Consider the following 16,398-nt stretch of genomic DNA (forward strand, 5'->3'; position numbering starts at 1 on the left):
CCCTTTCCTTCTCTGAAATTTCCATCTTTCAAAATTCAAGGGGAGAGACCGCAGGCCTCACATTCTGAGCTTTAGCAAATAGACATATGTTGGTGTTATCTAGATCTTTATTGCCAGTGTAGGTTTTCATGGCATGCTTTTATTTTTCCTGATCTCCAAGGTTGTTATTTGTATTCCGAGTACTGCTTCCAATCCTTTGACCAGTTTAGTTGCCCTGTCTTAGGTCACATAACTTCTTCAAAGAGTGACAGTTTCCTGTTAGCTTGTGCACGGGCAGGTTTGAAATCCGATCAACTTCTTTGTGTGACTAGAGCATGGCAGCCTTCGGTCAAGCGCTCACTCTGTGCCAGGCACTCTGCTAGGAAATAAATACAAGTGCTATCATGATATAGGACCCCTGCCTTCACAAGAAGGAGCCTTTAGTAAATATGGTAAGGAATAAAAGCCAATAGTTCAGGGTTTCTAAGAAGTAGTCCACAGACTCCTGGACCCCTTTGTTGGATCATAATTGATAGTTCAGAACCCCACCACCAAACTGTAACTGGAAGTTATCACTCTATCTAGCATTAGTTCATTTGGATTCATGCGTCATCGTAGATGGACCCACATACATGTTCATCTGCTAGGTCTGTGCCACTTCCTGTAGCTCTCAGGATCTTCCTGTGATTGGCCAATGTTATTTATCTTTTGATCAGTAGTCAGGATCCTCGACACAACTTTGTCAAGTATTAATCCAGCTCATGGATGAGGAAATTGAGGTTCACAGTGGCTTCAGAAATAACAGAACTTTAAAGTGTCTGTCACTTCACAGTTTTCATTACATGTGTATATATGACCTCATCACAGCTATAGTGACCTTGGCATAAATCATTTCATATCATTTTCTTATTTAAATCCCTCCAGTAGCTTTCCGTCACACTCAGAATAAGAAACATCCGTGCTTTCTTCTCTGACCTTTTTTTTTCCTACTTTGTTTTGCTTTATTTTATTTTATTTTCATCATGATAAGTGTACTCTTTAGTCCCATCCCCTGTTTCCCCAATGCTCCCCTCATCTCCCCTCTGGTAACCATCAGTTTGTTCTCTATAGTTAAGAGTCTATTTCTTAGTTTGTCTCTCCCTCTTTTTTTTTATTTGCTCTTTTGTTTTGTTTCTTAAATGCCACATATTCCACATTCCCTTACTCACTATGCTCCAGATGGTCTTCTCTCTTGGTTCTACAAACAGCCCTGTTTCCATATCTAGTCCTTTTTCTGTGCTGCTCCTCCAGACCCATCAAGGGGCTTGTTCCCTCTTCATGCAGGTCTAGGCTCAGACACCACCTTTCAGGGGACGACCTGAGCCTATTTAAAGTATCCACCCCCGCCCCTCCTGCCAAGTCACTCTCTGCTAGATCATTCTGTTTCATTTTCTTCCCAGCTCTTATTATTTCTAAATTTTTCTCCTTTGTTTACTTTTTATTGTTAGTCTTTTCCCCTTGACTAAAATGTAAGCAAAGAGAGCAGAGTCTTGTTCTGTTCCGCTCACTGCTGTGTTTCTGCCCCTAGAATCTGTTTGGCATGCAGCAGGTGCTCGATAAGTATTGGTTGAGTGAATAAACAAATGCATTTGATAATGTCTTAATGTTTTAGCCCCTTTCTAGCCTGATTTTTAGATATTCTTCTTAGGTAATTTTATCTACTCCAATGGCTTTTTCTACCACTCTGTCTACCTCCAGCTTGACTCTTTTTTTCCGTCTCCCATATTTGTTGTTTACATAATTTTAACTTACATAATCAAAGATACTCTTGACTATTGAGGAATGGGAGCCAAGGGGATCAGCATTAATATTACAAAATGCTAGTACATTTTAACATTTTGTATTTAGAAGGAACTTAGATTCCTCTACTCCCAATGCATGGCTTTACATGTCGATGAAGAAAGTTCAAGAAAAAACAAGCCCAAAATCTCACAACCAGTGTGTGGAAAACCCAGAACTTCCAGGGTACATTACTGCTTCCACAGTAGTCATCTGCCTAGTAGACTCTACGTCTCCTTTTGCTAATGATACCACACACACAAACACACAGACACACACACACAGAGTTTTATTGAGAGAAAATTCACATACCACGAAACTGTGCATACCCTTTAGAAGTGTGCAATCCTGTAGTTTTTAAGGTATGCACAGAATTGTGAAACCATTTATTTTTTCTTAGAACATGTTCATCACACCCCAAAGCAAGCCCATATCTGTTTGTAGTCAATCCCCGACCCCTGCACTTCCCCTCCCCTTCTCCAGCCCTAGGAAACCACTAATCTACTTTCTGTCTCTACCTACTTGCCTATTCTGGACATTTCACGTACCAGAATTGTACAACATGTGGTCTTTTGTGTCTGGCTTCTTTCACTTAGCTTAATGACTTCAAGGTTCATCATGCTATAATTTTACCTTTTTGTTTTGCTTAACCCCTTTTCTCTAACTGCTTTATTTTAATATCTGTCTTTGAGCAAAAATTAAACTCTGAATATCCTGGAAACCAAAGGCAAAAAAGAAAAACACAAATATGTTACTCTACTCTAGTTAGCTGTAAAGGGAACACACAGTTTCTCACAAGCACAGTTTTTGTAGCCCTACATTTTGAGGGGAACGCACAGTGCAGTCCAGTTTCACCATACAGCTCTGTCATTTGATCATTTCCTTGTTTCTTGTTTATACTGTCTCCAGTTCCCTTTGGGTTGGGCACTGTGAGCAGTATCGAGAAGGGAGAGAGAACGACCTTGTGGTGTCCTCAGTGACCCTTCTCTTTCTGGGGACAAGGAAGAATTCTTACTTAATTTTTAATAACACTCCAAGTTGACCTCCACTTTTAATTCTCAGGATCTTTCTTCCATTCTTGATCACAATCTTTACTCCCATCTCAAATTTGTGAAATATTTTTACAACTTACTCCTGAAAGGGTCGACACTTTGCCAACCCTGATTCTAAAATAGTTCTCAAATAATGCAAACACGCTAGTAGATGGGGGGAGAGGACAAGCAGTTATACCTAGGGAGAAATGAAAAGAGGAACATGGTTGTTTGCTGATGTCTGTCTCTGGGTTTGGGAAAAGGAAAGTTCTGGCATTTATGCTACATCTCACATTACTTTTTTTCTTTTGGGGGATCTGAGGTGCAGATAATTGAATTAAAACCATGCCCCTCAACTACAGCAGACTATCATCAGTTCCTGAAGAGCCTTTTGTTTTCGTTTTCGCCTTGATCTCTAATCTCTGCTCACATTCACCTCCCTCTTACGCGTGCCTTCCTTCTGCATTTGGTACGTGTCCTTAAGAGACATGTATCTTTAGAAACTCTTTTGTTAGTGGATATGAATGAGTAATTATATAAATAATATTGTGACATAAATCTCATTCTGTTGCTATTTTTTTTAACTCACCACTAAATCTTTGAAGCTAATTCATGTTTCTGGATTTATATTGACTTTATTGCTCCAACTGGTGCATAATGTTATGTGGTACGTATCCACCACCTTCTACTTTTCCATTCCTCCGGCAGTGGAAACCTGTATCGAACAGCGACATAGTGAACATCCTCATACTTGTCTCCTTAGAGGCCTAAGGAAGAATTCCTTTGGTTTGTATGCCTAAGAGAGGAATTGTTGGTCCATAGGATCCAAATACACTGTTGTCTTTATCCAGCTCCGCTCGTGCATAACTGGCATCCTCTCAGTCTTACCTCCCGTACTAACTATTGCTGCAGAGACCAGAGCTGGGCAGGTGCACAAGCTGTCACCAGCTTGGCACCCATGGGATGCGGTACAACCTCGCTTCTCATTTCCTGCTCTAGGACTTCACTAAGGCAGAGATGCAGAACTCAGGGAACCTGCTCAACGCTCATGCCTACACAATTAAGTGGGGTAATGCGGAGGGACAGAGGTTAACAAGCCCAAGGCTACTCTTGACCTTTTGGGGGGTAGGAGCCAAGGGATGAGTATGCTTCTCCTTGAATTCCCCTGGGAGAAAAGTTCTGAGACATAGTTCATAAGACTCTTACCAAGTTCTCCGTGGGGTTGAGTACAAGTTGCCAACAGTGGTTGCCGACTTGAAAACACATTCTGGTACTGGTTTTGCCTTTTCCCTAATTCAGCCCTCTGGTTCCTCATTCCTGCTCCCTGTTATTACTTCCCAAATCAACTATTTATAGATAAGTCTTTGTCTCAGGCTCTGCTTCCAGGGGCTTCCCAGAGTACAACATTATCCCTAAGTACTGCCAGACTGCTGTCTAGGGGATCTGGGCCCTAATCTGGATAGTCTGGCCAGCCTCCAATTTGGGGACCAGACACTGGGCCATTTTAAAACTTCTGCTTGGAAAGCTCCCAAGGTGGGATCTTTCACCTGTGGCTCAGTGACTTTTTTTAATACTTACTGCAGTTATTTTTGAAATGCGGTTGTAATATATATACATGTCTGGTGATTATAAAATATTTCTCCTGAGCATTGACCTCTGCCCTCATGATTTCTCATTTCTGATGTATGGACAGTAGACTCATCCTGGGATGTGCCATAACAGAGTATTAAGAAAATTTCCTTATCAATATTTGTTAAAATGGGAATATCACATGATTTATACTTTCGTGAAGGGTGTTGCAGTCAGCTTATGTCCTGGAAAATGCAGTTGTTCTAAAGGTCATATTTTCACTTGTGTTTACTTAGGGAAAAATTATCATTTCTTTGAGTGGACATATGTCAATGTTAATGTTTGTGTGTGTTCTGGGTGTGTGTGGGTGTGGGTGTGTGGTACGCGTATGTGCATATGTGTGTGTGTGCATGCCAGCTCACTCTGTGGGGTGAATCATCATGACGAAAGCACAGATCATGACCACCTGGGAACAGGGTACTGGCAGCTCCCTCCAGGGAATGTCTTCCTTCTCACTTGCGAACAACTTTTAAAACCCTCCTATCCCCGTCTGCTTTTGTTGTGTGAACAGGTGGTCAATGCGTACACCCCAGGAAAGAAGATTTGGCTTGAAGGTGTGGTGACCACCTCAGCTGGAGGCACAAACAATCTGTCAGATTCCTATGCTGCAGGATTCTTGTGAGTAGCATGCAGTTTCACTCCCAGGGACTTTAAGGAAAGAAGGACAGTGAAGTGGTGCTGCTCATTATTCTGCTGGCTGGAGGGGGAGGCTCATTTCCCACTGAAAGTTCTTTATCCGTTCCTTTGTGAATGGGTGTAACCCATTCAACGAACAGTGATGAGTGACTTCTCTAGACACTAAGATGTCAGGTACGGGCATCAGAGTACTACTACAGTAGTAGTTAGTGACCGTAGAGTCGTAAGACCTCTATTTAAGGTCTGTCATTCAAAGACAGTGCAGACGACATACAATTTCTCACTTCATTTTCTCCATAGTCCTAGGAGATAGGTAATAGAGGAACAGAGACAGGAGATAAGAAAAAGTGTAGGAGATTAGTGCCATAATAATAATAATTTTAACTCTATGTGCCGCATGATTTCTGAAGTGCTCTCTCTATATCTAGTGACTTAACAACCAGTGATACAGATACTACTGTTTTACAACCACCCAGTGAGATAGGTGTGAGAGCTTGGACTCAAGCCTAGGCAGTCTGCTCCAGAGTCTAGCCTCTTGCCACTACCTTAGACCATCTTTCTTTCTGCCTCACATAGTCTGTCCACAAAAAGAAGTGGTAGACAGGCAAAGGAATCAGGAATTTCTCTGACTGGGAAGATCAGGAAGGGCTTCATGGAGGAAGTAGCATTTGAGGTGGACACAGAAAGATTACTCTGATTTCTATGGGTGGAGAACTGTGGTGATGGTGGAGGGGAGCATTTGAGGCAGAAGGAACATTATGGGAAAAGGCACAGGGGAGGGGAAACGAGTCCTGTGATGAAAGCCTCAGGCGCTGCAGAGATGTAGTGAGGGCTGGGGGGGGGGGGAGGGGGGATTCCCCACGAATTGTGGAAGGCCATGAACGCCAGGCAGAGGAAGTGAGTCCTTGTTGTACACTCAGTGGCAAGCCACTGAAGACTTTGGAGGAAGAGAGAGACCCCATCTGACCTGTGTTTCCATGTTGGCTTTGGAAATAGTACACACAAGGGTTTGGCGAGGCCGGCAATGGGACAATGGATTTGAAGGCTTCTGCAGTCATCTGGACGACAGCTTAACACCGGAAGCACAAAGGGCTCTGACTGGCCTGCCAGCATCATGTGGTGGGGACAAACCCCTCAGGACCACGGACTCACCAAGTGACCTGGTCCTGTGCTACTCTAGTCCCGTGGCCCTGGTTATTTGTCTGTGGCATGGTCCTCCTAAGAACTGAGCTATGCCCTCAGCTTTGTGTTTCCTTTCTAACAGCTGTTCCTAATTAAACACATGTAGTTTCCCTCCATTAAGGCAGCTTCTTGAATACATCTGTAAAGGACAAATCAGGGCAGTCAGGCAGATTGTCTTTGCAGATGGAACCCTGGCACATGCAGATAAAGATAATGAGTCTAAAGAATATATGATGATAACGCTGGGTCTTCCATGCCTGTGTTCTCGGCATCTAGCATTGAGTGGCACGGAGCAGTTGTTCGATGAGCGTGGTTCCGTTGAACGAAAGGGAATGAATCGGCATTTGATACAGTGGTTCTGAGAGCCTTCTTTCAAAAATACACTCCTCACCAGGTTTCACTGTGAGCCGTGGAGCAAGGGCAAGAAGCCAGTGGCAGTTCAGACTGCAGGGGCCTCTTAGAACCAACAGAGGAATGGGCTTTTGCTCAGCTGTCATAGACAGACGCTGCTGCTGGGCCCGCAAGCAGCCCAGTTGTCCTGAGTGTTTTCACGAGAATTCTTCCCTTCAGAGAAAGACGTGAAATGAGAAACACTACAGCCCTTCATGGAGGAAGCTGGAGAAAGACCTGCCTTTTCATGAGCACCAGCCAAGTCTCCACAGGTCTCTGAGGTCACTTTGCAAACCCAAATTAACATCGTTGTTCAGGCTTAGGTTGTAGGTCAGGAATCCGGCGTGTAGGATCAGCTACAGATCACGGATCAGCTGAACACTAGCTCACTTGGCTCCTGGCCTTCCGCCTTACCTCTTTATCACCCATTTGCTCTCCCCTCTGCTGGCAGCACCCAGCAAAGTGTCCTTTGAGTCTAGTTTTCCAAGAAGCATAAATTGCTTCCTGGGGGGTGGGAGCAGGGGGAATAAAGCATTCTAAGAAGCTCCAGAAGACTAGCAAGATTCCTTGGAAAGAAGGCATCTTTCAGGCTTTCTTCAATTTATGGCATAATGACAAGCTTCATGCACATTTATGCATGAATCAGAACTTTCTGATTCCAGCCAGGGCTTTGAGACTCTCCAGGGCACTACAGACGTACCCTTGGCATACTGCTGTGTCTCCAGCACCTGGTAGTATCCGCCACCCAGGCAATAGTCAGTCCATTTTTGTGGAATGGAAACTACTGGCTCCAGTAGCCTCCTTGGTGGGATGTACCAGTCATCCTGCCACTTTTCCTTACTTGCTTTGGAAAGGGAGACTTGGAACACCATTTATCTGCCCTCTTCAAGGGCTTATTATTTACAAGAGGAAGAGGATGATAACGTCCCCTAACCGTTCCACTCTGAAAAGCACAGGGAAGCAGGGGTTCTGGTCATAGTCATTTCGAATGCTCCAGACCCTGGATGTATATATAGGATGTGGGTTTGGAAAGGATGATGCATATTCTTCCCTCTCACGTTAGAGTTCCTTCAAAAACTCCCCTTACTAGCAAAAACACCCCCCAGATTTACCAGTTAACTTTTGTTTGTTGAGTATATATATATTCTTTGTGGATCACTGTTATAAGGTCTATCGAGGTCACAAGTAGGAATTTGATACCCTTCCTATAAATGAGTACAGGTATTTACATACCCAGTGCCTTACAAATGACTCGCATGGTCACACAAGCATTTTTGTGTCTATCCTCAATGCTGAGAACAAGGCCTGGCATTTACAGCTGATTAATTCATGTTGAATGAGTAATGAATGAATGAACAAATGGGATATTTAAAATACCAAAATACAGTCCTGTATGGATATCCAGCTGCTGCTAGATGTGATTATGTATTTACTCATCATTTTGTTTCTTTGTTCAGCAAGCGTAGGGATAGAAGGGTGAATAAGATATACTTGTTTTTATAGGTAAATACTTGTTAGATATAAACCCTATCTTACTTGTGCTGCATTGGTGGAGAGAGCACTGATTTAGTGCACCACCCAGAATTCGTGTTATATAGTTCTACCCCAGAATGTTCAATACTGTGTCTCAGTATTAGTATATATTAGTTAGTTAGTTATATAATTAATCAGTTCTATATTTAGTGTAATTAAATCTGCTATCCTGATTTCACAGGATTGGTAAATTAATAAAAATAATAAAGGCAATTAGCGTAAGCATGTGATATCCCAAAAGTAATTTTTTTTATGTCCCAGTCTGAACAACAACAACAACAACAGAAGTTCTGTTGTATTATTGTCAGATTTTCTTTTTGATTTTAAACTTTTGTTTTTGCATTTTGCATTGTTTTATTTTGTTTTTATAATTCTAATTATCAGTAAATATTTGTTAGTTTTTATGAGAACAAAATATAATTGTCAATGTGAAAAAGATTTTAAGATGTTAATAATATCCATTCATAATATAAAAATTAGCAATGCTCTTTATTCCATTAAAGAAAAAGTTTAATTCTACAAGTCACTAATTTGGTGTTCCATATGGTTTCAAATTTGGGAAATCATAGTTATGCATAATTTGTCCCTAGTATGCTGAATGGTGATTCTCAAAGTTCCTTGAATCTAATTTTATCCGGATCAATTTCAACCTAACAAAGACTATGAAGCACCTCCAGTGTGCTAGGAACTGAGATGGGTATTTGGGGTATAAAGCTAAAACATCGTGTCTGTTCTCAGTGAGCTCTTAACCAACTGGGGGACAGCAGAGAAGTAAGGAAGTAATTATCGTGGGCTGGCAGAGGGTATAAATAAGAGTTCTGTGAAGGTACAGAGGTACTACTGTTGGCTGGAACAGCAGAGTTTGGAAGGAGATGACACTTGACTTAGAGATGAACAGATGGGAAGTAATTTGCCAGATGAGGTGAGGTGGGTTAGAGGAGGAGAGAAAGGGAATTCTAAGCAGAAGTTAAAACATGTATGAAGACTCAGGTGAGTATGTGAAAGCATGGTGAGTTTGGGCAGCCTAGAGTAATTATATGTGGCTTAGAACCAGGGAATGGAGTTTAGGGTGAGAGAAGAAGGGAGAAGAAGTGCAGATGAAGGCTCACATGCATGCTCAGGAAAGATTGTGAAACACCTTATCTTTTATACCATGAGACTGAAGTTCTCAGTCACATTTATATATATGAAGCTCTCAGTCACATTTATATATATATATATATATATATATATATATATATATATATATATATATAAAACTGAATGACATGGAAGAGGAGTTGGGAATCTTATATATATATATATATATATATTTATTTATTCTCAGTCACATTTTATTCTCAGTCACATTTATATATATGAAGCTCTCAGTCACATTTATATATATATATATATATATATAACTGAATGACATGGAAGAGGAGTTGGGAATCATAGATAGATAGATAGATAGATAGATATAGATATAGATATAGATATAGATATAGATATAGATATAGATATAGATATAATTACAATTAGAAATTTCCCAAAGTTTTAGAAGTGGGAATACAAAGAGAAAATTAAATGAATGAGTAAATGAGTGAACGAATTGAATGCATAATTAATAAAGGCAGAGTTAGCGGTGGGTGTTGGAACCAAGAGGGCAGTATTTTTGAAGGATAGCACACCCTGGAAAGTGGGTATATGGCATAGTGGAGTATGTGATAACGTGTGAGCAATGCAGGTCCTCCATTATGATGTGTGTGATGGTAGCATGGTTGCAGCTCTGCATGGTTAATTACAGTACCAAGGAAAATTGTTACTGCATTGACTGCTGACAGTGATATATGAGAGATGCAAATGGCTGGACCCTTCTTGCCTAGGTCATGGGAGTATGTGAGTTAGAGTCACATGAAAGGTACATGTACAATGACAGGGTGCAAGCAGGGGAGTTTGAGTGATGGAGAGTATAGTGTGTGTGCTCCTGTGATTGTGTGTCCTGTGGCCACGGGGTGAGGAGAATGATATTTAGGCTTACAAGTGGCTAGGGTATTCATTTTATTTGTTAGTATTACAGGGGTAAGATAAGCCATTAGGAACAAGATATTTTATGACCAAGCACAATTCCTTTAACTCCCCTGGACGTCTGTTTCTTTTCCTATAAAAAGATGAGGTTGGATTTGATAATCCCTAAAACATCTCCCAGCTGTGTACTCAATGCTTAAAATAATCTTCACTTTTAAATAATCTTCGCCTTTAAAGTACTAGGTAAATTTCATGGTGGGGGTTGGTGTATATGTGTGTGTGTTAGCCAATTCCTGTGGAGCTTGCTATATGCAATTTTTAAGATGTATTGATGTAGAATTTTTTTTCCTGTTTTTTTAGGTGGTTGAACACTTTAGGAATGCTGGCCAATCAGGGCATTGATGTCGTGATACGACACTCATTTTTTGACCATGGATATAATCACCTTGTGGACCAGAATTTCAACCCATTACCAGTAAGTGTGAGATAAAGATTCCCAACTCCTCTTCCATGTCATTCAGTTATTTTGACCATGCCTTGTTCCATACTGGGAGAATTTTTCTCCTCCCTCTGTAACCAGGTAATTTCATAAATTGGACAGCAGAAGTATTCATGTCTTTGTTCTCTTGACCCATTTCACAGACTTTTGGCTTCACTACACACACACACACATCTGTATACACACACTCATATATACATATGCATATGTGCACATACACATATACATTTATGTATTTATTTACTACTATTATTTTAACAAACCTTGTGCAGTTGTGATTCCACATCTACTTGTGGCCTGTTTGAACTCTGCTTGAGAGTGAATTTTTCCAGATTGTTTTCTTTTAATGCTAATAGGAGACATTATCTAACATCAGATGCAACATGTTAAAGCACGTGGGAGCGTGCTGGCCCGGATCGGATGCAGTAGGAACCGTCTCTTAGGGAGTGGCTGGGGTGCACTCGCAGTTGGTGTTGACCCCTATGTGACAGTGAGGGCATTTGCCAAGGACGCCAAATCCCCTAGGACAGAGAAGGGACGGGAAGGCTAAAGAAGCCTGGCAAGAGCAGAGATCGTGGTTTGTTGGGTGAGCGTAGTGGCCAGTCAACGAGATCCCACTTAGTCCAGAGAAGCTGCACTCATCAAAAATATTACACGGGTCATCTTTTTCACGGACATCATGGTCACGGGGAAAGGTCAGACTCCTCTCATTAGCTCATAGACTGTCAGAGCTGGGATTCCCCTTTGAGGAGATCCAGTTGCACCTCCTATAACAGAGGAGCTGATAGTCCGAGTAGAGGGGAGAGGAAGATATAAAACCAGGTCTAGAATCGTTCCCTGTGCTGTAGTCCAGTACTCTTCCTACAGAATTACTCCTGCGCTTGGATCCACAGTAAGCAAACCCAACTAAAACCAGTGGGTGTTCCTGCCATCTGCTTCCCTCTGCCTATTTCCACCCTGCATTCCCCTCATTTTCACCCCTGACCTGAGCCAGGAGGCTTCCAAGCCCAGAACAGAGAGCAGCTTGGCACCCAATGGTACCATTTCCATGTTTCAAAAGAATCCCTATAGATTAGAGGATGAAGTAGTTATTGTAGCATGGATTGTACATGACTCCAGTTAAGTCACAAATATTAGAACTGACTGACACCATTGCTTTTATTCACAGGGCCAGGCTACCTCTCTCAAAGTGTGTGTGTGTGTGTGTGTGTGTGTGTGTGTGTGTGTGTATGTGTGTAGCAGTGGCTAGTGTACAGTGGAGAGGGAATTTTCAGGTTGGAACCACATGATTTTTTGTTTGTTTGTCTGAGCTTATAAACCTGCGGAGATAAAACAAAATAATAACTAGAAAAGTCTCTATGAAGTGTTAGCATTAAACAAATACATTGTCACACAAAAATAAATATTTGTTGACCATCAGGCACTGGGGAGGAGACTATTAATAAATAAATGAATAAACAAATAGTAGAGTACTGTAACGAGGAGTCAGTGAGGGCTCCTTTGGAGTGAGTGTATAGGAAGGCTTCTCTGAAAGGTGACGTTTAGGCCAAGAGCCCAATGACAAGAAAGAACCAGCCATGTGGATTTTTCAGGCAGGGGAAGAGGCTAGCACAAAGGCTCCAAAGCGGGAATGGACTTGCATGTTTGAGGAAACGCAAGGACACCAGAGTGATGGGGGCCTGGCAGAGAAGGGGGGACTGGTTGGACATGAGGCCACCAGGGGTCAGATCCCATAAGGCTTTGTAAGCTAACAGGAGTTTGACTTTATCATACATAGTATGAAAAGCCAGTGGAGGGTTTTAAGCAGGGAAATAATATGATCTAGCTTATATTTTTAAAATGTCACTCTGGTATAATTAATGCATCAACTGTTAGTTATCATTGTTTTAATAATGTGGGTAATACTTAATAATTTACAGACCACTTTCATATATGGTACCTCAGTAATGCTCCATCCATTCTGTCCTCCCTTTTCTCTGTCCTTCCTTCTTGCCTCATTCCCTCCCTCCCTCACTCAAATCTCATTCCCTCCCCTTATCGTGTACTACATGCTGATCGTTATTCCTGCAGTGGGCCTCCTTGATGAACCAAAAAGACAAGGTCCCTGAACTCTTGGAGCGCATAAGCTAATAAAGCATAGTGAGAAATGGAAAATAAATAAACATAAAAACAAGATAATTGCACTTTTTGGAATTGCTCTGAAGAGAGGCTGGTGAAGAGAAGCTAGGGTTCAATGATGATATTAAGTGGCTTATCCAAGGTCCAACAAGCACTGGGAACTGGGACTCTTGGAGTTTTGCTGTTCTAAATCTGATTTTCTTTTCTCTTCCTTATGGTACTCTTTGGTGTCTGTCCTATGGTCCGAGGCCAATATTTGCCTCTATTGGGTCTGGAGATGGAAATGGACATCTTAAGGAACGGGAGAGAAGAAAACCCTAGGCTAGAAAATGATGGTCTTTGGATGACTAGACAGGCTGGATTTCCAGAGATGGACAAACCTGGGTTCCATGTCAGCTCTCTGTGTGCCTTTGCTGGCTGTGTGCAGGTTAAAGACGCAAGTCCTCATGGCTGTGTTCTCCTCACATGAGAGGTGCTGCGGGTAACTGCCTTTCAAAGCGTGGCACAAGAGGCCTCCGTTGATACGTGGTGGCCGCAGAGCTCACTCAGGTCCGCGGGAAGCTAAAACAAGTCCCACTGATTCAGCACAAAAGCTCCAATGAGCTGGGCAGCTGTATTCCTGGTAACACCAACTCTAGTAAAGAACTCGAACGTAAAAGCACGTAAGGTAGCAGGCTTTCTTTTTATCTTTCTTTGCACTAATAAACTCTGCACCTTATAAGTAGAGCACTCAGCAGCGGGGAGAGTGTGTCCGAAGTCTCCCCTGGAAAGAATTTCTGAGGCTAGACCAGGGCACCAGCTGAACAGAATGCCAGCAGGCCCTTGGAACAGGTAATGGAGGCGGACCTGGGTGCTGTGCTGGCCACCACCTCAGAGGGCTGTGCAGCTGATAACCCAACATTGCCAATAAAAACTTGTGGATTTTACATGGTGATGAAACCTTCAAGAGAGTTTGTTAAGAGCTTAGGGGATCGGTGAGTGTGCTTTGATTGTCTCCCAGAAAAATCAGTAATTTCTATTTAAGTTTCTTCAAACTCAGCTCAGTATTTAAGGAAAGGGGAAAGGATCTTATTAGCAAACACTGTTTTGTTTTTGTTTTTGTTACTGCTCTTACATAAACTTAGAAAAAGTGAGGATAGTGGCCTAATGGCTCCTCAGCCCAGATCCCATAGGAGCCCTCCACCTGCCCAGTCGACTTCGATCGCAGCTTGTGAGATTCTAGCAGCTCTGGCAAAGTCATCCCAGTAGCACCCTTCCAGTCTAGGGTAAGAGGAAAGACGAGGCTGGCCCTTTAAAAAAGAAACTTGTCTTCAGAAAAGAGCATTTCCAACTACATCCCATGTTCGTTATGGTGGTTCTTCTAGAAAAGTGCCAACACTCCTACCGTTGGAGATTTTCGCTCTCCTGGGAAGAGGAGGACATTTAGTTCAGCAGTGCTTCGTCATCGACTCCCACCCTTTCCCCTGACCCTCCTGCCATTGGGAAAGAGGGAACGTGTGAGTCTCCACAGCCAGTCAGCCAGTCAGGGGCTCCCTTGGGAGTAAGTGATGTTTGTGTAGAAGAGATCTGCACATTTGGTGGACATAGTCCAGACCCCACCAGCCGTGGGCATTTCTCCTAAGAGAGGCTTTTGGAATTTAGCTTGCTGCTTTTTTTAAGAGCTTGATTTACAGAGCTTCCAGGGAAAGGAATGGTGAGTTACTAGTCAACATCTTTTTAACTCCCACGCCAGCCAAGCAAATATAATTCAATTCAAAAAACACTGACACTTCAAATGTGTCTGGCTCTGTGCTAGGTGTTCTGGGGACACACAGATAAATAAGATATGGTTCCCCCATCTGCAGAGCTAACAGTCTGGCGTGTGTTTGTGTTTGGGGATTACGGTTTAGTTCTCTGTCTAGAATAGAACAGCTAGTTCACAGTGGACTGCGTTTTCTGTACAGGGTGTCATGGTGGTGATATTTATATTTGCGGTCACGTTCTTTTTTGCCGACTGTCACTGCTGAATAATAATAATACACATTCAGTTCAGCTCAATACACATTTATTGAGCACTTACTGTGTACACTGTTGTAGAATATAGTCGGTGGTCATGGACTGGAGTCCTACCCACTAGTTTATGGGGGCTCCAGTGTATGGCTGTGGTTCCCACAGCAACATGCTCTCAGCCAAGCCTTCACTGTTCAGATGTCATTTGGCTTCTGGACGGAAACTCTGAATCTTAATGGTGCCCACCTAACTCTGCCGGTTAGCCCGTCCCAGGGATCAGATCCTAAGTGCTCCATCCTTGTTTCACTTGGAAATGTTTAACAGTGCCCCTAGGCACTGCACAGCTGCAGTGCAGACACGGGGCAGCTTAAATCTGCCCCTTTCCTGAGGAAGAACGTCCGGTTACAAAGCCCGTGCCCCACTGGCGCTCGGTTAATGCACACTGTCTTCTTGTAAGAACAGCACCACTTATGCAGCAGGCCTCACGGGGAGCGGCACGGGCTTCTACTCCTGACTCTGCCGTTAATTACACGCGCGTCTTTGGTACCAGTTTTCTCGTCACTTAAATTTCAGTAAAAATGTCTTCTCTATCTGCCTGCAAAAGATATTATTACAATCCTTGAGAAAATTACGGAGGACAATGGGATTCCAATTTCATATATATTCATATGCAGAGAAAATTACTGGAATCTCTTCATACATCTAAATGAAAAAAGTGGTTTTCTTTGGATAGTAGGATTACAGACAGTTTTAATTTTCTTCTTTGTGCATTTTTTTTGTATGTAAAATTGCTGCAGTTAGCATTATTGCTTTTTTAATCTGAAAAAAATATAAAGGCTAATTTTAAAAGAAAAAATAGAGTGTTTTGAAAAAAATCAAGTGCTTTAAATAGTTAAGCAAATATGATCCCAGCCTCCTTCATTTATCATTCATGATTCATTCATTCATAAACACTTAGTACACTTATGCTGTATGCTAGATACTGTGCTGGGCCCTGGGGACACTGTCCCTGCCCTGAAGGAGCTTACAGTGTACATGGGAGATAGAGGAGTCAGCAGGGACTGTGGCAGAAGTGCCTTAGCAGGACAGAAGAGGAACAGAAGCCAGCCTGGGTGGAGGGCAGGCGTGGGATATCAAGGAAGGCTTTTTGGAGATAACGCCTGAGCTGGACCTTGAAGGAGAAGGACAAGTTAGCCATAGGAAGAAGAGTTTGGGGTCTGGGGAGGATCTTCCGAGCAGAGGCAATAGTGTGTGCAAAGGGACAGGGGCATTCGTTTTCCAGAGAGTCACAGTGGATGGATTATGAAAAATTTCTTAGGAAAGCTTTTCCCATTGCTGTCCAGTGGCCACACAGGGTGTGTGACAATTAAAGAATTTCAGAGCTATCCATCTGGAGGTGGTGGGGCGGAGGAGGTGCAAAACCTAGCCAAACCAGCCTGTGACCTGTTTCTTGGTGTAGCTTCCGTTCTTTTTCTTTCTGTTCCCGTGGGAGCCATCAGGAAGATGAAAGAAGCAGAGCGTACCTGTTTAGGGGTAGCTGTGATGTGAAACCCAATCCTCTCATTAGAGGCCCTGACAAAGACTTCT

The 16,398-nt window shown here is 42.6% G+C and overlaps 1 protein-coding gene across 1 annotated transcript in view; it reads left to right on the forward strand.

Moving 5' to 3' along the window:
• Positions 1–16,398, forward strand: part of HPSE2 (heparanase 2 (inactive)) — a 640,767-nt gene that overhangs the window by 488,312 nt on the left and 136,057 nt on the right. Inside the window, exons 8-9 of the mRNA XM_048219210.2 lie at positions 4,969–5,075; positions 10,566–10,680. Coding sequence (XP_048075167.1) covers positions 4,969–5,075; positions 10,566–10,680 — 222 coding nt within the window. The remainder of the gene's footprint in view (positions 1–4,968; positions 5,076–10,565; positions 10,681–16,398) is intronic.

The sequence above is a fragment of the Ursus arctos genome, unplaced genomic scaffold, assembly GCF_023065955.2.
Source record: "Ursus arctos isolate Adak ecotype North America unplaced genomic scaffold, UrsArc2.0 scaffold_7, whole genome shotgun sequence".
NCBI lineage: Eukaryota > Metazoa > Chordata > Mammalia > Carnivora > Ursidae > Ursus > Ursus arctos.